The sequence below is a fragment of the Alosa alosa genome, chromosome 22 (assembly GCF_017589495.1).
Source record: "Alosa alosa isolate M-15738 ecotype Scorff River chromosome 22, AALO_Geno_1.1, whole genome shotgun sequence".
NCBI lineage: Eukaryota > Metazoa > Chordata > Actinopteri > Clupeiformes > Clupeidae > Alosa > Alosa alosa.
Window position 1 is genome coordinate 11,846,278 of NC_063210.1, and position 27,661 is coordinate 11,873,938.

The 27,661-nt window shown below is 40.4% G+C and overlaps 2 protein-coding genes across 3 annotated transcripts; both read left to right on the plus strand.

Annotated features, from left to right (window-relative positions):
• Positions 1-250: 250 nt before the first annotated feature.
• LOC125287943 (tyrosine-protein phosphatase 10D-like) lies at positions 251-27,653 on the plus strand (the record flags this gene model as incomplete). The annotated part of the gene is made up of 14 exons (XM_048234030.1): positions 251-548; positions 684-950; positions 20,538-20,804; positions 21,501-21,767; positions 21,904-22,170; positions 22,550-22,719; positions 22,768-22,813; positions 23,513-23,779; positions 23,915-24,181; positions 24,563-24,829; positions 25,530-25,796; positions 25,932-26,198; positions 26,581-26,847; positions 27,547-27,653. Coding segments are annotated over 14 exons (3,291 nt in total), but the record flags the coding sequence as incomplete, so codon positions are not given.
• zgc:56095 (Ferritin, lower subunit-like) lies at positions 6,120-8,626 on the plus strand. 2 transcript variants are annotated; one of them, XM_048232849.1, is made up of 5 exons: positions 6,120-6,198; positions 6,748-6,851; positions 6,967-7,113; positions 7,397-7,522; positions 7,928-8,626. In XM_048232849.1, exons 2-5 carry the CDS (start codon positions 6,750-6,752, stop codon positions 8,075-8,077), a joined length of 525 nt encoding a protein of 174 aa, XP_048088806.1. In that variant the 5' UTR covers positions 6,120-6,198; positions 6,748-6,749; the 3' UTR covers positions 8,078-8,626. The 2 variants fall into 2 exon arrangements, with proteins under 2 accessions (XP_048088806.1, XP_048088807.1); XM_048232850.1 differs by having other exon boundaries at positions 6,172-6,193.
• Positions 27,654-27,661: the final 8 nt, after the last annotated feature.

Below are 27,661 nucleotides of genomic sequence, written 5' to 3' on the forward strand. Positions count from 1 at the left end.
ATACAGAAGCCTTTCCCAAATATAAGCAGTTTGAGTTTGGTGATCAAAGCACATAAAAGCCTAAGCCTATCTATTAAGTTTTTACAGGATATGGTTTTGACAAGAGTAGTTTCTGTCACTTTTCTCTGTCGTTCATCTAAACAAATTCCTACATTTTCAATTTCTCAATATTTAAGTTGTTTGTAATGCAAAGTGTCTTCTACATTCTCTAATCTTAACGCAAATCTCTCTCATGTTGTGACCATCAAATCATCTGAGTTTATATCTGCTTCCCCATTCAGTTCCTCCTGATGTTACTCTGGTAAATGCAGTCACCCGTTCTGAGACTCACCTAGATCTGGAGTGGACCAAAGTCGACAACAACAATAATTATACTTACGTACTGAGAAACAGCAATGGAGCAGAGGCCAGTATCATTGGATTAGATGAGGAGACCAGAGTGAAACACACAGTCTCGTCTCTCTCTGCTGGGACAAAGTACTCATTCACTCTCTTCACTGTGTTTGAGGGAGTGAGAAGCACAGGGTATACATTCTCAGAGATTACAAGTGAGTTCCCTCCTGACCCAATTTCACCTCACTGACATCATCTCTGTATAGAAACAAAGGAATTGTTCATTTTATGATCGATAATCGTTAACACTAATTTCCTAATGTTGATAATTGCTCTCCCTGCCTCTTTAGTTCCCCCTGATGTTGCTCAGGCAAATGTCGCAACCCTCTCTGAGACTCACCTAGAGCTGGAATGGACCAAAGTCAACAACGACAATAACTACAATTACATACTGAGAGTCAGCAATGGAGCAGAGACAAACATCACTGGATCAGATGCAGGGACCACAGTGAAACACACAGTTGCATCTCTCTCTGCTGGAACAAACTACTCTTTCACTCTCTTCACTGTGTTTGAGGGAGTGAGCAGCACAGGATTTACCTTCTCAGCAGTAACAGGCATGTTCCCTCATGTTCACTTTCAATGAAATACATCACATTTTCCATCTTTGCTGATCAAAGGTTTTGTGTGAAAGGAATTGAAGGCCTGGCACTTATAGTTAACTGTCCCAAATATAAGCAGGTTGCGTTTGCGATTGATCAAATAAAAACCTGATTGATTGAAGGACTATCCAATTCCGTGCAGAGTCATTTGAACTATGCCCGTTGATCACGCCTCTTGTGTAGTAGAAAATACAGAGCAAACTCCCCAGACTAATGTTCAATCTTAACAAATTGAGCTTGGTCTGGTAATAGCCAAACTAGAGTAAAGGCTTTCTGGGAAAGGAATTAAATCATGGCCAAAGTGCAAAGTCTAAAGTCTAACTAAAGCTAATTTCATTCATGCTACAATCAGTATCAGAGAACACCCTCCCTCAAAGGGGCCATGCAGAATCTTAATTATTCTGGACATGCTCAAAATATAGTTCAACCAAAACATGTTTTAAAATCATTGGTGGTTTTGGGACTATTAGAAAACAGCCCTTGTAGCTGTTGGTAAACTTACAAGTGTATGGAGCTTCAGAATTCAATGCACTTGTCAACACAGGGCCCAGGCTGTTGGTGGGGGCCAGCTGAAAGTACATTTATTCAACATAATATGTGAATGAGGATGTAGATCATCATGTACAAACACCTGTTTGAGTCTAATCACTTTTCAATTGCTTAGGCACAATTTTGAAATCAAGGACCTCTGAAATATTGACCACTGTCAATGGCAACGGATTTTCAAACCTCACAAAACACTTGCAAAACAGTGTCTCTTCCTCCTCCTCTTCCTCTCAGTGCTACATTGCCTTCAATTTATGTTGTTGACAAGGGCTCACCTGTTGCCCAGTGTTTAGAACTGATTGTTGAGTTTACAGTTATATAAGTGTCTTTACACCTGTCTGATAGCTGTGATCAATTAGTTAGGTGTATATTTTGGATTTCATTTTTTGGTGCATTGAAACTGCAAAGAGGAGGCATTATCTGACATTTCTGTCTCAATGTGTGTAGTGTTGTGCAAAAAGTGTGAGGCTGACAATGTTGGCAAATCTGGGCCAATGATTTGCTACTTGAGTGTAAGGTTTTGCTAAACTGTTAGATAATAAAATGCTGATGGAAGACGCCATAAAACATGGATAAGTTTCTTCATATCTTCATAACTGGTAACAGACTCCTCTTTGCATTCATCTTTCATTCCTTAGTTTAATCCACTACATACAAAGCATTTATTACACGGCTCTTCACAATGCTAACGCAACACCTGAAACTGTCAAGTTCTATCTGTGTGGCGAACTATTTATTTTGTCAGCGGAAGACACGAAACGGTAGCAAAATCATTTTTAAAGATTAATTGTGTTAGGTTTCTTTTCTCGTTTTGGCAAGTAGCTGTGTAATAAGTGGGATAATGTATTGTCCGCCGGTAATTATCAGAAAATAAGTCCCTTCAGGTCGAAGCAAAACCCCTCCGCTGCGCGTCGGGGTTCTGTTTTCCCTGTCGGGACTTATTTTTTGAAAATTACCGGTGGACAATACATTATTCTGTAATTACCGCTGTCAATGGCAACTATTTTGCAATACCAGTGATCTGACAAAGAAAATAAGTTTGCAATAATATATTTACAGTGTTGGGAGAGATAGCACATACTACCATATCATAGTCTTCGTGCTTCTGATACGTCTTTCATATCACTGCGCAAGGACTGGAACTTCATTCAAACGTGAAAGCAGACGGTTGATCAGCTGTGTTCTAAAGAATGTTTGATTCAAGTTCAGCAGCGTGTGTTGTTGCGAACTATTTGTTTCTCAGCAAATGCCACGATGAACGGTAACAAAAAGGCTAGGTTATGTAGGCTAAAGTCATATTGTGGGGAGTTTATTATTTCGTTTTGGCAAGTAGCATTATAATAAAGCGGGATAATCTATAGAGCGCCGGTCATTACTGTGAAAATAAGTCCCTTCAGGCGAAACAAGACCCCTCCGCTGCATGCTGGCCGGGTCGGTTAAGCCCTGTAGGGACTTATTTTCCCAGTAGGCCTAATGACCGGCGTTCTATACATTATCCCTTACATAATGTGCCCTCCACAAGACAGGCCTGGTAATGTGAGTAAAAAGAGTCTAGAATTCTGCCTCTCTAGGATAACCGATAATTAGGCTATGTTGTTCTTTGCGGTGTGTCCTATTTAAGAGCTGTCACATCGTGAACATGTTCTGTATACTGTATGCACTCATTTGATACTTGTGTATCTTTGTTTGTAATAGTTTCCTCCATGGCAAATGGTATTTCTTTGACATTGTAAACTATACAAAAATGGAGACATGGAGAAATAAAAGTCCACTTACCAAAACATGACTTGTCGACAGCCACAGCAACCACTCAGTAATTTTCATGGTTAAGGCCACTTCAGCTATTGTTTTGCTGCTTCTTTATTTGAAGCGCAGTCACCAGTGTAGAGAGCACACACCTTTGCTCTGTCTCAAGCCCTCCAGCCAGATACAGTAAAGTAATATGGTCTGATGTACCCATATAAAATGAGTATTAGACCTAGGTCCAAAGGTCAGGTTTGGATTAATCTCTCTCTCTTGATTATAACCTGATGATCATGTATTAGTAGTATGATTAACCTGACAGCCTCTGGGGGTATACCAAGTTTCATGGAATTTCATCCATGGGGGGCCATACAATAAAATAATTTATACATTTAGTGACTGTACACACCCATCGGCCTGTAGATGGTGGCGTTAAGCTAAGGGTTGCCGGTACAGGATGATGATGTTGAAATGTACTTACTACATCTTTACGCACATACACACACACACATGCGTGCGCACACACCCACACAGACGCACGCATGTACAAACACACACGCACACACAGGCATGCATGCACACACACACACACACACACACACGTGTCCCACCACATTATCAACACAATGATTTTCTATACTGTACTACTTAAATTGGATGAAATCCTTTCATTGTAGGGCTATGTGCATCTTTGCACAGCCTCTCCTTGTGTCTCTGTCCCTCAACAAACCTGGATGCACGTTTAAAGAAAACATTAAACATCCTGCAAGGATTGTTGTTGGCATACAGTAGAAGACGACTGACTAAATCGTGATTAAATCCGTTAGCATCATAACCACATTGAGCAAATTTGTTCAAAACTGTGAACACCCCCGTCACCTACCACCACAAATAGAATTCAATTCTGTGGGAAACACTGCACACACACACATGCAGGCATGCACACACACAGGTAAACACACACACACACACACACACACCATTAATTACCCCCCACACACACACACACACACACACACACACACACACACACACACACACACACACTCACAAGCAAACACACACACACAGAAGCACATACATAAAAAGCAAACACACACTTGCACACACTCATTTACATACACAATTTATTTTTGTGGAGAGAATGTGCAGGATTGAGTGGCGGTCATATTTTGTACCACTATGTGGTACATTTACTTTCTAAAGTTTTTCAGTATTTCCTATTTACAGACAATAGGCAGGCAGAAGACATGATATGTGATGAATATTCCCTCCACCAGATGGCAGTAGTACTAACTGTAGACTTCCTGTAATGGGCCTCTTCAAGAAATTTAAAGGCACAGTAACCCCATTACAAACAGATGTCAATATAAGAGCACAACATAATGTGGCATAAAAGATTGCAGGAAAGGAAACCTCCTGAACTTATGTCAATAAAGGATACCAAATATGTTTAAAAATTGTAGGGTTTTTTAATATTTTTTATAGTAGGCCTATATGTTTTATACTTTATAGAACTGAGAATCAAGTTGTTTTCAACAGGAAGGTGAACAGGTGAACTTTTCCCTAACCCTATGAAACCTGGAAAAAAATTACAACACTGACTGAAAGTCATAAGACTTTACTAAATAAAAGGAGAGTGATGGATAACTTCTCTTTGAAAGACAGATTTATTTGTAGCCTTTGCCATGTTTTTTGGTTTTTGGCTGTCCTGATAATATGCACAACGGCTCCTACCACTTAGTCTACTAGGCCTACCTTAAAAATGCTAAAGACAGGTTGTAGGCTAACCCATGTCTCCTCAGGGATAAATAGGCTTATATCAAAGGGGGATTCTACTAGAAATGTGCCTACATTATTTGTCTTGGAATTGTACAGTGAATTAAAAAAAGTATTACATGATTGATTTTTGTTAGTTCTTCTATAGAGGAATATATCAGTCATTAGGCCTATCAGATGTTTTTTCATGTATTAATTTCACTTTTGAAAATGGCAAATCCTATTTGTTTGACAGAGCGAGACAGGGTTGAATACCTAAGATTATGTTATTCAAGCAGAAAAACACCCTGAGGTGAATAGGTGTTTCTCATAGTTTAACATGTCCTCCACATGACTGATCAGATTAAAGAATATTGCCCCCCATCCCCCAAGATTTTAAAGGGACACCAGGCAAGCCTGATGCTTTTTTCTCTCTGAAACTCCCCTGCATTTCGGTCTGAAGCTCTTTCCCTTTTCTTTCGTCTTCCATCAAGGGTTTAAGCTGCTTAACCGCCCGGCTCTGCCATTATACACCGCGTTTGCAACAATCTCTAGCGTTTCGTTAGCCTGCCTCTGTGCTGTAAACTGATCCTGCTTCGATTCGGCGGGTAGGATACACGGAGCGTGCAAGTGGGATATTCTTCCTACAGGCAGTAGGGGCGGGCGAGAGAGCCTTCATTCGCCCCGTAATGAGTCATTTAACCATATACCGACTTACGAAGATGATTAATTAACACGAAAACATTGCCTGGTTTCCCATTAAGAAGTAAAAATGTGTGTTTCTGGTAGAATGTTCCTAAGGCACTTTAAGACGTCATTGATGTCTTGCATGGATTTTTAATCATGCTTACACAATTTAATTTCAATTTTTTTTCCTGACATTTCTGCCTTGGACATGAATGAATGAATGAATGAATGAATGAATGAATGAATAAATATATAAATATAAAACTAAAATAAATAAAAAAGTTTAGCATACAAATCGAGAATAGCCTAGCCTAGGTTTATGAAGCGCAGCCTGTAGGCCTACACTTTCAAGAGGTCTTTTATTTCGACGAAAATATTTTTTTGCGGCCATATTGGAAAGTTCACATCACGGACCTCAGTTGCAGTTGCAAGACAACATTGGGGGAACAGGGGAGACACCTTAGGTTAGGTAAGCTACTGTTTTATGTTTCTTCTCACCGATGCATCACTGTATTTCTTTGCATAGTTTTACTGGTAAAAACAGGTAATCGCCCACGCAAGAAGTGGGCATTTGTTTGCAAGATATCGAGTGGGGTTGTGTTGTAGCTAAGATAACTCAAATTCATTTGTTTGGAAGGACAACATTACCATCTTAGTAATCCCTTATCGTATTCAATTCTGAATTAGGATATGTTGGGTTTTAGTAGGCTTTAGGATGATGAATTCCTTACTTTTTACGACCGCAAAAGCACATGACGAAGTGGTGAGATTTGAAACGTCAGCACTGACCTGGCTGTGTTTTCTTTGTGGGTTCGCAATATAAGTGCAGAGCAGAGTAGGCTACGCATTTTGCCATAATCGCCATTCAGTTGTTTCATGCAGAGAGGCAAGTACTGTACGTAGGCTAGGCTAAGGGGAGGTCAGAAGTAGGCTATTGTTGTAGCCTACCTTAACGCTGCAATTCAGTGTAATTGGGCTACATTTCTCTCCTTCACAACTGTTTGTATTTGTTTTTCAGAAATGCAGTCCGCCGTGAAACACAATTACCACCAGGAAAGTGAGGCAAACATTAATAAACTCATCAACATCAAGCTGACGGCATCCTACACATACCTTGCACTGGTAAGATACAATGTTTTTTTTCCCGAAGTTCATATTGAATTCTGTTACAATTAGTAGATACTTTCTGTTGTGATGATATAACAGTAACCTATGTTTTATTATATACTTTCCCCAGGGTATGTACTTTGACAGGGATGATGTGGCCCTGCCCAACTTCTCTAGTTTCTTCCTTGATCGCTCTGTGAAAGAGAGGGAGCAGGCAGAGAGTCTGCTGGAGTTCCAGAACAGCAGAGGCGGCAGAATCCTACTGCAGACCGTTGCTGTATGACTTCCACTTACTTGACTGGACATTTGTGTGTGTGTGTAGGCCTTTACATTTGAATTATGGTGACCAAAAAAAAACCCAGTAAAAGAACAACTGTGAAGAAGAGAAGCACAGTTTTGCCGGCTTTACTGTACTTTTTGGAAACAGGTTATTTTATTGTTTTAATCAGAGGTTGTGCATTGTTGTGTGTGTTATTGTGTGCTCATTATCCTCAGTGTTTGTTTGTTTCTGGTTACTGCAACAGGAGTTGTGTAATATGTCGGTCGGTTTCATTTTGCAGAAGCCTACTCGTGAGGATTGGCGTGGCGGTTTGGATGCCATCAGTTTCTCTCTGGACTATCAGAAGGCTTTAAACAACTCCATCCTCGATGTCCATCGCATTGCCGGCACCCATGGCGACCCCCATGTAAGTCCTTTAGAGAAACTGTTGGATAAAGATAACCAGAGTTGCATTACATGTACATGCATGTGCATGTCTGTCTGCGATAACATGTCTTATGGTGACTGTGAATCTTTATGTCTGTCTGCTTTAGTGAAGGCGATTAGTATATGCTTGCTGAACCCATTACAGGAAAGCTACACCTGGCTGGCGTGTAACTGAAGCAATCTGTTTTTTATGCATAAAAAAACATTTTAAAAGACTGGTCTGTTATTTCTGAACTTATGTGCCGCCATCACGTCTGGTGTAGATACTTTGATTAGTTACAGTGGAAGCTAATTGTTGCAACAGACGCAAACACGAACGGACGAACGGCTTCAGTTACGTGCCAGGTGTAGTTTCCCAGTTACTTACCCATCCATTGTGTTCCAGCTGTGCGACTACCTGGAGAGCCACTTCCTGACAGACAGCCATGACACCATCAAGAAGCTGGGTGACTACATGGGCAGTCTTACCCGCCTCACGTCCAGTGAGCCCCACGGCAACATGGGAGACTATCTGTTTGATAAACACACTCTCTGAACAGCGAGTGCCAGTAAGTGCCACTCATAAGGCGAGACAGTGGTGCTCAAAAGCCTGTTTTGTAGGATGTGCATGTGTGCTGCTTTAAATACATTAGAATTGGTCTACTTATGCTGAACGTCATGGCTTTACAAATGACCCTCATCATACTCGTATCATATTTCGAATGTGTTTGGTTATTAGAGTAATGTAAAACAGCATGGATGCACATCATCTCCTCTGTCGTGAAGGTAGTTCTCTTACCATAAAATAATGACAGCCATACCTCTGTATACCTCTGTATACTCCTTAGCATAAACCTGAATCACTTCCAGTGCAATACCTCAAGGTTAAACACCAAGATCTATCATAGTTTTTGGTGCTAGAAAGTTCTCAGTCATGGATAGATCAAACATTCCAGCAGGGTAGTTTTTGTATTTTCCTCGCTTCTACTCAGCAGTAAGCTCTTTGTATTACTTGGTTACACATTCCCTGTTGCATGCAACTCGGTGCATCACTTTTTAACCACATTTGGGCAACATTATCAAGAATAAAGTACAGTGAAACAAACAGACTTTTGCATTTGTATATTATTACTTCAGAAAATCTGGTGTGCTTGATCAATTTTAATAGTTGGGTGTTGTATATTGTACTTACAGTATGAGGATTTTGGTAATACTTCTATTATCCTACTCTCTTTCTTCAGACAGAATGTTTTTAATTGTATCTCAGAGAAGCATTTTATGAAAAAAGAAAATCTAAGCATACTATTATTTACTGATATCCATCACATAGTGTATGTTTTCATTTTGTAGATAAGTGCTGTATTCTGCTGAAAAGTCATGGCCATTTAGTGGGACTAGTTTATTTTCTTTAATGTAAAACTGTCAAGACAAGACAATCTAATGTGTGATGTAGGATGGTTAGCCCATAGATCATTAGACTATTATTATTATTATTAGTAGTAGTAGTATTCAATTAGATTTATATTAGATTACAGTATACTTTTAATTATTTAAAAAAATGTATAGATGACTGTATATTCAAATATGGTCTGTGCACTGAAAATGCATGTATGATGTAGCTGATTTGGAATAGAGTTTTCAAGCCACTTCCAGCACCATGCATTGGATAATGTTTCATCTTGTGTACTCTGTACATACAGTACAACATAAAGACTGTTTTTATAGCTGTATGTCTGGCCGTGAACAGATAAGAATGGAACTCTGAAACCACAACGTGCTGACTCATTGTGTAGGTTAGATAGATCTCCACCCCACCAACCATTTTTTCCCTGTTTGACGCCAGAGAACGTATAGTTAAATGTATGGGATATCCCTGATGTGGGTGGAAAATTGCATTGCCACTGAACAAAACAGGACAAAAGAGGAAGATGTACTATCTGACATACAGACATGAATGTAACAGACAGTTCTGTGTGGCGTCACAGTTGCTTTTTCATGCAGAATTAGTTTTTGGGTCATGCCTGTGTCAGCAACAAATGTAGCCTCAGAAAGGATCCAGTGAGTCGGCCCATACTGTATGTGGTGCTACCCTCTGACTGGCAAAGTTTTAAACAACTTGCTAAATACAAACAAGTGTGAGGCCACATTATAATGACTAGGGTAACTTAGTAATCATATGCTTCACCCCTCAAATTACCTAAACCCTCACCCTTTGTGGCTCTTTCTATGATGTAGATGTCCTCAACTGCTGATCTCACAAAAGGTGTGCTGTTGGGTTCATTTTAGTTCATGTGATTTGAAATATAGTCATTACTGAGACTTAATACTTGCTGAAGTTAGCAGGTAAATGCCCTCTGTGCTCTCGGTCCTGAAGTTTTCTTTACACTGCTCGTTGATAGTAGTCACCTTGTGTCAACCCAAAATTTTAGAAAAATCCTTAAATACTTAGCAACTACGTGTAAACTTTAATCATGCAGCCTACATACCAATTAACATTTAAAAGCAATGTTTAAAGCGTTCAAAAAAGTAGAGCTGGTTATGCAAGTGGCATTGGACAAAAAAAGATCTATGGTCTTTGTTGAGTTGAAACACCTTAGCCTGATAGTTTTTATTTTAAAGCAAGATTCCTGAACAAGCCAGGGTGAAGCCTTTCTTAGGTTTGTTAAATTTTAACAGTAAGCATAATAATTTGCCAAATCTAAATAGGTCAACATGTCCTATGCGTCCTCACATACATTACAGATTGCAAGTTAGAAAAAAAAATGTGTTGTGACGTAGGGATTATTGCTCTGCACCTCAACTCTCTGTTGCCCTCTGCTGTTTGTTATTGTCATATTTCTTACTGGTGTGCCTGTCATCTCCACTGCACACCACCAAAGGTGGTGGTGTGACATTATGATAAATATATCTTCAAGAATGCCATCGTCGAGTATTACATTAAACCTAGTAGCAACCCTCTCTCTGAGATGAAGAAGGACCTTACTGCCTTGTTAGAAAGATCCACAGACTGTGGATGGATTTATAACAATGAGTATTTTTTTCTTTTTATCATGTGAATACCCCAGAGCTGTACATGCTCTACACGCTACCGAAAGTTCATATAGAAGCAAAAGGTAACCTTTCACTGTTCACTAGCTCATATGACTTGGGCGTATAAGGCAATAATTATCAGGGTTTTTCCCCACTAACAAATTAATGGGAATATAATATTAAGTTCATTTATTATTAACTTCAATGTAAATGTTAAGATAGGAGATGGTGTTAAGATGGTGTTGATGCAGAGATGGAAGAGATTGCATAATACACTTGCCTGGCATTTTACTGCCACTTCCTCCCCTTGTTGGACCACCAATCTAATTCAGCATAATAAATTCCAAGACCGAATTAGAGGACGTAGAGTCCGTTGCTGACACAACTGACATGGCTGTAACAATGGAGTTTATGGTGTGGTTCCTTAGTCTGTGTGTAGCTCCTCTGTGGGTAAGCAATCTTTCCTAACAATGTTGTGTACATGACAGAAGGTGTAGTTATCACGTATAGTTCACTTCATAGGTTATAACTGCAATTTGTATTGTAATTTTATATTCAAAATGGTGTTAATTAAATGATGAATGCATTAAGTCCACCTATGGTATTTTCACTGTTTTATGACATCACACCATGTAGAATTCAACAATGATGAATACAAATAACTTTTTTAGATGCAATTAAGAATGTGTATACTGTACAACTAACTGAGTGAGATAGTTATAATGGAATCAATGAGTATTTACTGGATTGGTAATCCAGCCTATTATTAGACATAATCTGATGTGGCATTCATGTGGCAATGTCTTCTGCTGGCTTATACTGATAAATATTACATTCACTTTTGAGAGCTCACCATGTTTAAGAACATTTTAGAGCCAGAGGTATCCAGAAGTAATGAAAAAGCTTAATGCCTTATGGTATGGTATCTTCATAGTCCCATTTATAAATCTCTTTTGGTAAATGCTCCTGAAGTTCTTCTGTCTTTGCAGGAGAAAGAAGCGTTAGCAATGACCTTACTTACTCCCTCAACTCCACAAGGTAAATTTCCCAGCTATTCTCTACCACTTCCTGCATGTATATTTGATCTGTGTGTGCGTGCGCGTGTGTGCGTGTGCCTGTGCAGGTGTGTGTGTGTGTCTGCCTGTGCTTGTGTCTGTGCCTGTCCGTCTGTGCGTGTGCGTGTGTGTGTGTGTGCGTGTGTGTGTGTGTGTGGTGGTGGTGGTGATGGTTGGTCGATGGATCTGTGAGAATGAATATTTGTGTGTCTACGTATGAAAAACTTGTGTGCACTGCTTTCATAAGACAGTTCTGCAACAAGAGATAATTATGTATTGTGCCAATATAATTATGTGTGTGTTATAAAAGCATACAAATATTTGTAAGTTAATATAAATGTCAATAAGAGAATAATATTTTCAAATACCTACTGAAGACTTTCCCTGTCTTTCACATTAGGATCCATTGTCTGTTACATGAGGGAATTGTTCAAAAATGTGTAATTACACACAGAAATATAACAATGCCTTTAATGTTACTCACTGTCCTGGATGCAAAATGTCTAGTTAAAAAAATTGAGTTATTTTAGCTTAGCTATGGTTCTGAGCTGATAAAGACTGCTTTGAACCACACTACTGATTTGTTTGTTGAAATTAATTTCTGACTACACTGTGCAGGTTGGCAGTGCATTACAGAACAGTGGAAGCCAAATAACATTACTTCGTTTTACCAACATTATTATTATTTAATAATAATAATAATAATAATAATAATAATACATTTTATTTGTTATAGCGCCTTTCAAAGCACCCAAGGTCGCTTTACAAACACAGAAACAATAATAATAATAATCAGTACACAAATTAAAAAACGTTTTGTATTGTGAGATGGAGTCGAGAGCACAAATGTGTGAGGGGAGTGAGTTTGGGTGCAGCATGGTTACCATTGTGGTGAGCCTGATGTTTAGTACTGACAATAATCCAGCTGTAGGCTAGATGAATGTAGTGAACGAGAGGGTGTGTACATCTGTAGAAGTTCTGTGATATATGGAGGGCAGAGGTTATTTGAAGGGCTTTGAATGTCATCAACAGGATTTTAATGTTGATCTGTTGAGAGACAGGGAGTCAGTGTAACTGTATCAGGAGAGTTAAGTTGAAGAATTACTGGCCATCCAGGATTTAATGTTGTCAAGGCAGCTAAACAGTTTCTTTAGTGTGCAGGTGCTATCAGGTGTGAGTGGCTAGTACAAATGTAAAGAGAGAGTAAAAGAGCCAGGCTACAGGGTACACTTGTCATTACACCTAAGTCCAGCAGATGATGGATAGCCTGGCTAGCGCCACCACTTCTCAATGAGACGTGGTCTGGGAACCAATCGTTAATTTTCTCGTATTTGAAAAAAATGCCCAGATCCGTTTATTGGGTGCCACGGATGTCTATCAAATGCGTCTGTGCATAGCTCATCATCGTCTTGCTTTCCCCCTTGTTCTGTGATTGGTCCCCTATCTCAGGCGAAAATTTGCTCCATGGTCTCCAGGCTGCCTTAGCAGCGTGAATCAAATCGCGCGCAAGGCAGCATGGGAACACCCAGGCTAGATGGTGGAGGTAATGCACTCCGTTTGCAAACTGTCAAAAAAAAACTCACTGAAGAAGAAGAACAGGCCAGTGAACCCTTTTCGGTGAGCTTTGCAAACAGAGTGCATTACCACCATCTGCTGCACTGAGGTGTAATGGCAAGTGTACCCTGGAGCCTCGTTCTGGCCGCCGGGTGAATAAGGCGAATAGCAGTTGATTGTTGATCAACAATCTATTGGTCTTACAGTATATATAACTTGTGAGGTTCTGGAAACAACCAAATATTTTGGAATTGTATTTTAGGAAGGTCAGTATCAGTCAATCTTACTGCATTTACTTTTAAATGAATTTGGGTTTCAATTCAATTCAACATGTAATTTTGCATTGAGAACCAAAGATACTGTTATGCTTCCCTTAGCCTTATTTCTCTATTCATATAACATTGATCTAGCATCTTGGGGCAGCCGTGGCCTACTGGTTAGCACTTCGGACTTGTAACCGGAGGGTTGCCGGTTCGAACCCCGACCAGTAGGCATGGCTGAAGTGCCCTTGAGCAAGGCACCCAACCCCTCACTGCTCCCCGAGCGCCACTGTTGTTGCAGGCCGCTCACTGCGCCGGGAGTAGTGTGTGCTTCACCTCACTGTGTGTTCACTGTGTGCAGAGCGTGTTTCACTAATTCACAGATCAAATTTCCCTCACGGGATCAAAAGATTATATATACTTAAACTTATACTAGCAATAATTGGGTCTCTCTTAATCTCCAGTTCTCTTGTAATTTCTGATGTAAATTTAACCCTTGAGGTTTTTTTTTTCGAAACGTTTAATTTTGACATCTTCATTTCAAGAGGCTATATCTTAAAATTGATAAGAGATAGACACTTTCTGTAAATTAGAGAAATATTAAGGATGACCCAAAGTTTATGTAGAGATTAAATGTTTATATCTAATTTGCATATTATGGCGTCATATGGTGGCAGCCATCTTGGATTATAGAATTTTCATGAAAAGTTGCATGTTTGAATGATAAAATGCACCACTTCTTTCCCCCCAAAGTGTCCCTCACCTTCTGTATGCTATATTGCACAATACTGAATGCTCAGGTAAATAGTAAGTAGTAAACAAACTGTCTAAATCATTACTAATAAATGGCAGAAACCAACCAAATGCATGTAGCGCTAGGCTGGCCTTTTGCTGTAGAGATTTTCCATTTACAGTAGGCACTCTGATTCCATGTATGGGGCACATATATATCATCCAGATAACACACAAACACATGTAGACAAGACTTGTTTAGTGCAAAAGCTCACTTGTCACGGCAAGGCACAGATCAGGAGTGAGATGACGAGACAAGACAAGAGACAATGTTAGTATTTTTTTTCTTTTTGTTGATGTTTTTTTTTTTGTTGTTTTTTTCTTAGCTGACGAAGACGCACACATCACAAGGACATGAACACACAAAAAGAACACATAGTGTATGTCCTATGGTCAGGGAAATAGATAGCAAATCAACAGTGTAAATCATTACTAATAAATGGCTGACAATTTTTTTTTTATGTAGCAGGCCTTTTGCTGTAGAGATAATGACTCCCTATCCCTATCCATACAGGGCCGGCATTCCCATCATCTTGTGATAGACTATGCATGGCCTAATGGCTCCCCTGCCCCGTGTCACCACCTCTGCTCCTGCTGCGAGCAGCATGGCCAGATCTGCCTCGCGCGCGCGCCGAGTGGAGAGAATTTGCGCAGCTCGGACTAGGCCTACTGTCATTCTCATTGCGACTCCCCACACTGCCTCTACGTTCCCCCCTAACTGTCCTATGAGCACTTCGACCTCGTCTAACATACCCAGTGGCATTAGACAAAGGCTCCACCACGTTACTGTCGTAGTGTTAATTTTGTCACCTATTTTTAATTTAGTCTTAGTCTTAGTCTTGTGACGAAATGTCCTTTTTAGTCTTTGTCATATTTAGTCATTCAAATATCATTTTTGTTAGTCAAGTTTTAGTCGACTAAAAGTCTCGTCATTTTAGTCTAGTTTTAGTCAAAAGAAAACTAAAGGTATCTTAGTCTTAGTCAGTTTTAGTCAACACATTTTAGTCTTTTTTATAACAAATTATTTCTGATTACCATTTGAGTCAAATAGTGTTTCACACCAGATGTGGTAAAATATAATATATATGAGTTGTTTGCAATATTGAACCAACTTGTATGTAAAAACAGTTCTGCAACACTGTCTACTGTCTAAGATATGCCAGTTTAAATCATACAGTATGAATCCACACAATAAGCAAAGTGCAAAGACAATAAGCAAGGTGGTTCAGTGAGTAGGCCTATTGTGTAGACTAATTATAGGCTACTGTTGAAGTAGGTCTAATCTTTTTTTTTTTTTAGCTAGGGTTAGTTAAGTGGTCCTGAAACTGAAAAAGTTTGAGAAACACTGTCATAGGCCAAAGTATTAATGTTTTACTCTGCCTTGCTAGATGGCGATATGCTCCCAAACACAACACATTCCCCAAACAGACTCTCCATCTTAGCCATAGCTAACTTGCTAGCGAACTTTCCATATTAGCTTACTTGCTAGCAAACCTTGCATCATCAGTCTACTGTAACTAGTTAAATAGTTGACATTACATGATGAACATTTTCGTATGGACATTCTGGGGGATGTTAATTTGTATGAGAGAAGCTTCAACTTCTGGGTATGTAGCATTGTGGCATAAAGCTTAGGTAGTTAGCTTGCTAACTCTGGCATAAATCTCCAGTGTTCTTGTTCTATGTAGTTTCGTGTTGTAGCCACAGGGTTGCAGCAACAGCACATAGACTAGCCTACAGAAAAGCTGTTGCGTATGAACTCATTCGGAATATTTTGAAAACGTAACAGCTAGATATTCTGTCTTCTTATTTTGTAGACGAAAATGAAGAGAGAGATTTTATCTTAGTTTTTATTTCATGCAAAACATTTTAGTCTCGTCTTTTTTTGTCAACAATAATGCATCTTTAGATAGTCTTAGTGTTTCAGGACATTAATGCCGTCTCGTCATCGTCTCGTCTTAGTCATGAAAAAAAAGGTCGTTGACGAACATATTTCCTCTCATCTAGTCTGACGAAATTAACCCTATACTGTCGCCGCGATTGCGGAGAGGCACACGGTCAGAAGACAGAAGCTAGCGCTACATGGACATTACCTCCAGCCTCGTTCGCCACACCACTAAACACCCTGCTAACTTCCCGATGAACACCCAAGGCGGAGCAAGATACTTCGTCGTAGTTCATGTCTATGGGCGCGAAATGGGGATCGAATCCTGTCTGCATAAAAAGGCGTGTCGATGACGTATTGATGGCGTGACGTTGTAACCGCCAACAGCAGCGGCATAAATAACCGGCGCACATCTGATATAAAGTCGATTTTCTCCAGACTGGAATGCTCAAAAATGCTAAAAATGTACCTGAAATGTTCAGAAGGGTTTGAGGATCATGAAAATGTGCCCGAAATTCACATTCCTAACTCTATAGAACCAAGACCTTAACATATGTGGTAAAATTCTGAGCTATGCCCATAGACTTCAATGGAGCAGTCGCTGCCTTTGCTCTGCATAAAGGGGGATTATGACCCCCCCTCGTGCGATCTGGGTTCCCGGAAGTGGCTCCTGATGAAATATCTTGCTCCGTGGTAAAACCACAAACGATTCAACGTTTGTGCTTGGTGTAAGCTAAACTCTCACTTTGTCCAGCTGCATCATTGCAAGGCAGGGATGCATCTGAAGCCTCACTAAACGAATCACCGTCATTTTCTGAAGGCAGATATTCCCCTTCAGAATCAGGGTCCGCGAATAGAAGACCCAACACTTCATTTCGGGTAAACTTTTTTGATGCCATTAGACGATAATCTAATGCAAATACTCGCTGACGTTGACAATATCGCTCTGATAAAGTGGCTCACATGCACACTAGCTCCGGTATTGCACGCACTGATTCAATACAAGCTTGAAAGCTTTGTTTAAAGCATGACCTTTTTTGGACTCGGGGATGACGTATGACATGTCTGCCATCTAGTGGAGTGGAGGTCGAACGAAATATGACACCCTATTTGACTAAATCGGCCTTTTATTCAGTACCGCATCTTGTTGAGTAAACTCGACCGTGGCACCTAGAGGGTTAAATGACAATTATTAGGGCCCGAGCACCGAAGGGCGCAAGGCCCTATTGTTTTTGTAAGGATTAATATTATTATTATTTTTCACTATTATTAGGGCCCGAGCACCGAAGGGCGCAAGGCCCTATTGTTTTTGTAAGGATTATTATTATTCAGTATTATTGTTATTCCACTTTTTTGCTTTCCTGTTTTTGACGTGGTTAACATGGTCGAAAACTCTTGAAATTTGGCACACACTTCAGGTGTCACGCATCGCAGCTAGGTAAAAAAGCTTGGCCCCGGGTATGGCCCAGAGACTCGCTAGCGCCCCCTTACGCCCCCTTAGATGACTGATCCCGTGGTGGGCATATACTTCCAGCTACACACACCAAATTTGGTAGGTGTCTGTATCTCCCCAAGATGAACGACTTTCGTATGTACAATACATTAGCCACGCCCAACAGGAAGTGAGGTATTTGGGATTTTGTGCAGACTAATATGTGATGAAATATGTGATGAATCATGATGCCAAAAGAGGTGCTTCCCATGGGTGAAAACGCATGAAATTTGGCACACACATCAAGTGATACAGTAAATAGACAGGGATAAAAGCTTGGCACCGGGCGTTGCCCAGGAACTCCATAGCGCCCCCTTATGTCACTGTGACTTGTGGTTGGCATATAGTTTTAGATACACACACCAAATTTGGTGGGTGTATGTAACTCCCAAAAACAAACAACTTTTGTATTAACATGCCATTAGCCACGCCCACAGGAAGTGAGGTAATTGAGAATTTGTGCGTTGTGGACATGATCAATTTTAACGTACTCCTCCTAGACGGTTGATCCGATTCATGTCAAAGTTGGTATACATGACGCCGAGATGTTCCTGATTCTAAATTGTGAAGCCTTTTTTTGATATGTTGTAATTTGATGAAATGGCGAAATTATGAATTTTAATACCCTTCGACACAAACAGTAAATGTGTCATAATTCATCGTGCAAATGTCACAGGTCATTGAAGACCATGTTAATGATAATATTCACATGCCCATAATGCATGTTTGGCATAGCGCCACCAACTGGCAACAGAAAGAATGGCAATTATGCTGATTTCACATGATCAATTTGAACATACTCCTCCTAGATGGTTTGTCAGATTCATGTGAAATTTGATGTCGCCAAGATGTCGCTGATGTTAAATTGTGAAGGGATTTTTGATATGTTATATATTTGATATGATTTTAATATCTCACCACAAGAGGAAATAGAGAGGAAATGTGTCATAAATCATTTGATATAATTTTAATATCTCACCACATAAACAGGAAATGTGTCATAAATCACAGTGCATTGAGTGAATGGTCTGAAACTTCTCAGGTTAATAGATATCATGATTATGATGATATCCAGACACCCAATGGGCCTGCCTGACATAGCGCCTCCACCTGGCCAAGCAGGAAATGTGCCAGAAATGGACAATGCCTTAAGTGATTGATCTGAAACTTTATAAAATATCAGATATCATTATTGTGATGATATTCACATTCGTAATTCACAGACCTAGCATAGCGCCACCATCTGGCCAAGCAGGAAATGTGCCAGAAATGCTCTATGCTTTGAATAAATGGTCTGAAACTTCTCATGTTAATAAATATTATAATTATGATGATATCCAGACACCCAATGGGCCTGCCTTGCATAGCGCCACCACCTGGTCAAGCAGGAAATGTGCCAGAAATTGCTAATGCCTTTATGGGTTGATCTGAAACTTTACAAAATATTGGATATCATTATTGTGATGATATTCACATGTGTAATTCACATGCCTAATATAGCGCCACTATCTGGCCAAAAAGTGTATCAGAAATGTTCTTTGCTTACAATGAATAATCTGAAATTTCTCAGGTTAATATTTATTATGATTATGATGACACACAATGGGCCTGCCTTTGCCCCCACCTGGCCAAGCAAGTAAATGTGCCAGAAAATAACATGCAAAAACAAATAGCACACACATCAAATATGTACATTTTACAAATGCACCACGTTGGTACTTTGTTGGATTCTGAAATGTCACGGGTTGTGGCCCGCAGGTGCTCGGGCCCGCCATTGCCGCGTGCGGCTATATTTTACATTTATTTTTGTGAATATTCTAAATATATTCGGTCTAATTATTTATTAGATAATGATTTGACAAGATGCATTCCATGGGTCACCGTGAGTGGCGATATCTCAGGACATCCCCACCTGGGCGCTGTTAAATAAAAGCAATATGGCACTCTTAGTTGTGGTGTTGGTAACAGATAGCACCATGGCTGTGATTACCTGTGGCACTCGGACTTTGAACTTCATCACAGCCAAGGCAATATCTGCTACCAATGCCACGCTCACTCATGCCAAATAAAGGTATTTGATAAGAGTGGTTTGTGTTACTCACCACCTTGTGAAATCTGAATGATCAATTCCTCAATATTTATGCTGTCACAGCAATTAGTCATATGACAGAAGTCGGACAGAAATCATGGGAATTGTACGCACGCCTTTGAACATGTTTGATATTATCGGAAGTCATTTTAGTCGTGGCTCATGCAAATAGTGACGTTAACAATATAAAACCAATTCCCCTGATGTTGCTCAGGCAAATGTGGCAACCCTCTCTGAGACTCACCTACAGCTGGAGTGGACCAAAGTCAACAACAACAACAACTACAATTACATACTGAGAGACAGCAATGAAGCAGAGATAAACATCACTGGATCAGATGCAGGGACCACAGTGCAAAACACACAGTCAACAACTCATCTCTCTGCTGGAACAAACTACTCTTTCACTCTCTTCACTGTGTTTGAGGGAGTTGAGCAGCACAGGATTTACCTTCTCAGCAGTAACAGGCATGTTCCCTCATGTTCACTTTCAATGAAATACATCACATTTTCCATCTTTGACCCGATCAAAGGTCTTGTGTGAAAGGAATTGAAGGCCTGGCACTTATAGTTAACTGTCCCAAATAAAAGCAGGTTGCTGAGCAAAGGTTTTTGCGATTGATCAAATAAAAACCTGAAGTATCAATCAAGTTTTTTACGGCATATGGATTTGGTAAATTGTAGTTTGTGTCACTCATCACTGGCATTAATTAAACAAACTCCTCCATTTTCATTCCTCAATATTTATGTTGTTTTTAATCCAAAATGTCTTCTACATTCTGCAATCTAAATGCAAATATCTCTCTTGGTGTGACCATCAACTCATCTAAGTAAATTCATGTCTGCTATCCCCATTCAGTTCCCTCCGATGTTACTCAGGTAAATGTGGTCACCCGCTCTGAGACCCACCTACAGCTGGAATGGAGCAAAGTCAACAACGACAATAACTACAATTACATACTGAGAGACAGCAATGGAGCAGAGGTTGACATCGCTGGATCAGATGCAGGAACCACAGTGAAACACACAGTCTCATCTCTCTCTGCTGGAACAAACTACTCTTTCACTCTCTTCACTGTTTTTGATGGAGTGAGAAGCACAGGACGCACCTTCTCAGCAGTAACAGGCATGTTCCCTCATGTTCAGTTCCTATGTAGTACATCATACATCACATATCCCATCTTTGCTGAGTAAAGATAGACTGGGTAAACCCAGCCCAATCTCCGATTGTTTTAAGCCCTGCAGCTCAGGCTGGAAACCTCCACATTTTTCTATCCTACTTCCCTTACAAATCTGCGGGGACCAGTCACAAACTGGCTTATCCACCTGGTGCACCCGGATTGTTGGTCTGATTGATTGAAGGACTATCCAATTCCGTGCAGAGTCATTTGAACTATGCCCGTTGATCACGCCTCTTGAGCATGTAGAAAATACAGAGCAAACTCCCCAGACTAATGTTCAATCTTAACAGATTGAGCTTGGTCTGGTAATAGCCAAACTAGAGTAAAGGCTTTCTGGGAAAGGAATTAAAGGCCTGGCCCATACAGAAGCCTTTCCCAAATATAAGCAGTTTGAGTTTGGTGATCAAAGCACATAAAAGCCTAAGCCTATCTATTAAGTTTTTACAGGATATGGTTTTGATAAGAGTAGTTTCTGTCACTTATCTCTGTCGTTCATCTAAACAAATTCCTACATTTTCAATTTCTCAATATTTAAGTTGTTTGTAATGCAAAATGTCTTCTACATTCTCTAACCTAAGCATAAATCTCTCTCTTGATGTGTCCATCAAATCATCTGAGTTTATATCTGCTTCCCCATTCAGTTCCTCCTGATGTTACTCTGGTAAATGCAGTCACCCGTTCTGAGACTCACCTAGATCTGGAGTGGACCAAAGTCGACAACAACAATAATTATACTTACGTACTGAGAAACAGCAATGGAGCAGAGGCCAGTATCATTGGATTAGATGAGGAGACCAGAGTGAAACACACAGTCTCGTCTCTCTCTGCTGGGACAAAGTACTCATTCACTCTCTTCACTGTGTTTGAGGGAGTGAGAAGCACAGGGTATACATTCTCAGAGATTACAAGTGAGTTCCCTCCTGATTCAATTTCACCTCACTGACATCATCTCCAAATAGAAACAAAGGAATTGTTAATTTTATGATATGATGATCATTAACATTATTTTCCTAATGTTGATAATTGCCCTCCCTGCCTCTTTAGTTCCCCCTGATGTTGCTCAGGCAAATGTGGCAACCCTCTCTGAGACTCACCTAGAGCTGGAATGGACCAAAGTCAACAACGACAATAACTACAATTACATACTGAGAGTCAGCAATGGAGCAGAGACAAACATCACTGGATCAGATGCAGGGACCACAGTGAAACACACAGTTGCATCTCTCTCTGCTGGAACAAACTACTCTTTCACTCTCTTCACTGTGTTTGAGGGAGTGAGCAGCACAGGATTTACCTTCTCAGCAGTAACAGGCATGTTCCCTCATGTTCACTTTCAATGAAATACATCACATTTTCCATCTTTGCCGATCAAAGGTTTTGTGTGAAAGGAATTGAAGGCCTGGCACTTATAGTTAACTGTCCCAAATAAAAGCAGGTTGCGTTTGCGATTGATCAAATAAAAACCTGAAGTATCAATCAAGTTTTTACGGCATATGGATTTGGTAAATTGTAGTTTGTACCACTCATCACTGTCGTTAATCTAAACAAACTCCTCCATTTTCGATTCCTTAATATTTATGTTGTTTTTAATCCAAAATGTCTTCTACATTCTGCAATCTAAATGCAAATATCTCTCTTGGTGTGACCATCAACTCATCTAAGTAAATTCATGTCTGCTATCCCCATTCAGTTCCCTCCGATGTTACTCAGGTAAATGTGGTCACCCGCTCTGAGACCCACCTACAGCTGGAATGGAGCAAAGTCAACAACGACAATAACTACAATTACATACTGAGAGACAGCAATGGAGCAGAGGTTGACATCGCTGGATCAGATGCAGGAACCACAGTGAAACACACAGTCATCTCTCTCTGCTGGAACAAACTACTCTTTCACTCTCTTCACTGTTTTGATGGAGTGAGAAGCACAGGACGCACCTTCTCAGCAGTAACAGGCATGTTCCCTCATGTTCAGTTCCTATGTAGTACATCATACATCACATATCCCATCTTTGCTGAGTAAAGATAGACTGGGTAAACCCAGCCCAATCTGCCGGCGATTGTTTTCGCCCTGCAGCTCAGGCTGGAAACCTCCACATTTTTCTATCCTACTTCCCTTACAAATCTGCGGGGACCAGTCACAAACTGGCTTATCCACCTGGTGCACCCGGATTGTTGGTCTGATTGATTGAAGGACTATCCAATTCCGTGCAGAGTCATTTGAACTATGCCCGTTGATCACGCCTCTTGAGCATGTAGAAAATACAGAGCAAACTCCCCAGACTAATGTTCAATCTTAACAGATTGAGCTTGGTCTGGTAATAGCCAAACTAGAGTAAAGGCTTTCTGGGAAAGGAATTAAAGGCCTGGCCCATACAGAAGCCTTTCCCAAATATAAGCAGTTTGAGTTTGGTGATCAAAGCACATAAAAGCCTAAGCCTATCTATTAAGTTTTTACAGGATATGGTTTTGATAAGAGTAGTTTCTGTCACTTATCTCTGTCGTTCATCTAAACAAATTCCTACATTTTCAATTTCTCAATATTTAAGTTGTTTGTAATGCAAAATGTCTTCTACATTCTCTAACCTTAACGCAAATCTCTCTCATGTTGTGGCCATCCAATCATCTGAGTTTATATCTGCTTCCCCATTCAGTTCCTCCTGATGTTACTCTGGTAAATGCAGTCACCCGTTCTGAGACTCACCTAGATCTGGAGTGGACCAAAGTCGACAACAACAATAATTATACTTACGTACTGAGAAACAGCAATGGAGCAGAGGCCAGTATCATTGGATTAGATGAGGAGACCAGAGTGAAACACACAGTCTCGTCTCTCTCTGCTGGGACAAAGTACTCATTCACTCTCTTCACTGTGTTTGAGGGAGTGAGAAGCACAGGGTATACATTCTCAGAGATTACAAGTGAGTTCCCTCCTGACCCAATTTCACCTCACTGACATCATCTCTGTATAGAAACAAAGGAATTGTTCATTTTATGATCGATGATCGTTAACACTAATTTCCTAATGTTGATAATTGCCCTCCCTGCCTCTTTAGTTCCCCCTGATGTTGCTCAGGCAAATGTGGCAACCCTCTCTGAGACTCACCTAGAGCTGGAATGGACCAAAGTCAACAACGACAATAACTACAATTACATACTGAGAGTCAGCAATGGAGCAGAGACAAACATCACTGGATCAGATGCAGGGACCACAGTGAAACACACAGTTGCATCTCTCTCTGCTGGAACAAACTACTCTTTCACTCTCTTCACTGTGTTTGAGGGAGTGAGCAGCACAGGATTTACCTTCTCAGCAGTAACAGGCATGTTCCCTCATGTTCACTTTCAATGAAATACATCACATTTTCCATCTTTGCCGATCAAAGGTTTTGTGTGAAAGGAATTGAAGGCCTGGCACTTATAGTTAACTGTCCCAAATAAAAGCAGGTTGCGTTTGCGATTGATCAAATAAAAACCTGAAGTATCAATCAAGTTTTTATACGGCATATGGATTTGGTAAATTGTAGTTTGTACCACTCATCACTGTCGTTAATCTAAACAAACTCCTCCATTTTCGATTCCTTAATATTTATGTTGTTTTTAATCCAAAATGTCTTCTACATTCTGCAATCTAAATGCAAATATCTCTCTTGGTGTGACCATCAACTCATCTAAGTAAATTCATGTCTGCTATCCCCATTCAGTTCCCTCCGATGTTACTCAGGTAAATGTGGTCACCCGCTCTGAGACCCACCTACAGCTGGAATGGAGCAAAGTCAACAACGACAATAACTACAATTACATACTGAGAGACAGCAATGGAGCAGAGGTTGACATCGCTGGATCAGATGCAGGAACCACAGTGAAACACACAGTCTCATCTCTCTCTGCTGGAACAAACTACTCTTTCACTCTCTTCACTGTTTTTGATGGAGTGAGAAGCACAGGACGCACCTTCTCAGCAGTAACAGGCATGTTCCCTCATGTTCAGTTCCTATGTAGTACATCATACATCACATATCCCATCTTTGCTGAGTAAAGATAGACTGGGTAAACCCAGCCCAATCTGCAGGGCGATTGTTTTCGCCCTGCAGCTCAGGCTGGAAACCTCCACATTTTTCTATCCTACTTCCCTTACAAATCTCAAGGGGACCAGTCACAAACTGGCTTATCCACCTGGTGCACCCGGATTGTTGGTCTGATTGATTGAAGGACTATCCAATTCCGTGCAGAGTCATTTGAACTATGCCCGTTGATCCGCCTCTTGAGCATGTAGAAAATACAGAGCAAACTCCCCAGACTAATGTTCAATCTTAACAGATTGAGCTTGGTCTGGTAATAGCCAAACTAGAGTAAAGGCTTTCTGGGAAAGGAATTAAAGGCCTGGCCCATACAGAAGCCTTTCCCAAATATAAGCAGTTTGAGTTTGGTGATCAAAGCACATAAAAGCCTAAGCCTATCTATTAAGTTTTTACAGGATATGGTTTTGATAAGAGTAGTTTCTGTCACTTATCTCTGTCGTTCATCTAAACAAATTCCTACATTTTCAATTTCTCAATATTTAAGTTGTTTGTAATGCAAAATGTCTTCTACATTCTCTAACCTTAACGCAAATCTCTCTCATGTTGTGGCCATCCAATCATCTGAGTTTATATCTGCTTCCCCATTCAGTTCCTCCTGATGTTACTCTGGTAAATGCAGTCACCCGTTCTGAGACTCACCTAGATCTGGAGTGGACCAAAGTCGACAACAACAATAATTATACTTACGTACTGAGAAACAGCAATGGAGCAGAGGCCAGTATCATTGGATTAGATGAGGAGACCAGAGTGAAACACACAGTCTCGTCTCTCTCTGCTGGGACAAAGTACTCATTCACTCTCTTCACTGTGTTTGAGGGAGTGAGAAGCACAGGGTATACATTCTCAGAGATTACAAGTGAGTTCCCTCCTGACCCAATTTCACCTCACTGACATCATCTCTGTATAGAAACAAAGGAATTGTTCATTTTATGATCGATGATCGTTAACACTAATTTCCTAATGTTGATAATTGCCCTCCCTGCCTCTTTAGTTCCCCCTGATGTTGCTCAGGCAAATGTGGCAACCCTCTCTGAGACTCACCTAGAGCTGGAATGGACCAAAGTCAACAACGACAATAACTACAATTACATACTGAGAGTCAGCAATGGAGCAGAGACAAACATCACTGGATCAGATGCAGGGACCACAGTGAAACACACAGTTGCATCTCTCTCTGCTGGAACAAACTACTCTTTCACTCTCTTCACTGTGTTTGAGGGAGTGAGCAGCACAGGATTTACCTTCTCAGCAGTAACAGGCATGTTCCCTCATGTTCACTTTCAATGAAATACATCACATTTTCCATCTTTGCCGATCAAAGGTTTTGTGTGAAAGGAATTGAAGGCCTGGCACTTATAGTTAACTGTCCCAAATAAAAGCAGGCAGGTTGCGTTTGCGATTGATCAAATAAAACCTGAAGTATCAATCAAGTTTTTACGGCATATGGATTTGGTAAATTGTAGTTTGTACCACTCATCACTGTCGTTAATCTAAACAAACTCCTCCATTTTCGATTCCTTAATATTTATGTTGTTTTTAATCCAAAATGTCTTCTACATTCTGCAATCTAAATGCAAATATCTCTCTTGGTGTGACCATCAACTCATCTAAGTAAATTCATGTCTGCTATCCCCATTCAGTTCCCTCCGATGTTACTCAGGTAAATGTGGTCACCCGCTCTGAGACCCACCTACAGCTGGAATGGAGCAAAGTCAACAACGACAATAACTACAATTACATACTGAGAGACAGCAATGGAGCAGAGGTTGACATCGCTGGATCAGATGCAGGAACCACAGTGAAACACACAGTCTCATCTCTCTCTGCTGGAACAAACTACTCTTTCACTCTCTTCACTGTTTTTGATGGAGTGAGAAGCACAGGACGCACCTTCTCAGCAGTAACAGGCATGTTCCCTCATGTTCAGTTCCTATGTAGTACATCATACATCACATATCCCATCTTTGCTGAGTAAAGATAGACTGGGTAAACCCAGCCCAATCTGCCGGCGATTGTTTTCGCCCTGCAGCTCAGGCTGGAAACCTCCACATTTTTCTATCCTACTTCCCTTACAAATCTGCGGGGACCAGTCACAAACTGGCTTATCCACCTGGTGCACCCGGATTGTTGGTCTGATTGATTGAAGGACTATCCAATTCCGTGCAGAGTCATTTGAACTATGCCCGTTGATCACGCCTCTTGAGCATGTAGAAAATACAGAGCAAACTCCCCAGACTAATGTTCAATCTTAACAGATTGAGCTTGGTCTGGTAATAGCCAAACTAGAGTAAAGGCTTTCTGGGAAAGGAATTAAAGGCCTGGCCCATACAGAAGCCTTTCCCAAATATAAGCAGTTTGAGTTTGGTGATCAAAGCACATAAAAGCCTAAGCCTATCTATTAAGTTTTTACAGGATATGGTTTTGATAAGAGTAGTTTCTGTCACTTATCTCTGTCGTTCATCTAAACAAATTCCTACATTTTCAATTTCTCAATATTTAAGTTGTTTGTAATGCAAAATGTCTTCTACATTCTCTAACCTTAACGCAAATCTCTCTCATGTTGTGGCCATCCAATCATCTGAGTTTATATCTGCTTCCCCATTCAGTTCCTCCTGATGTTACTCTGGTAAATGCAGTCACCCGTTCTGAGACTCACCTAGATCTGGAGTGGACCAAAGTCGACAACAACAATAATTATACTTACACGTACTGAGAAACAGC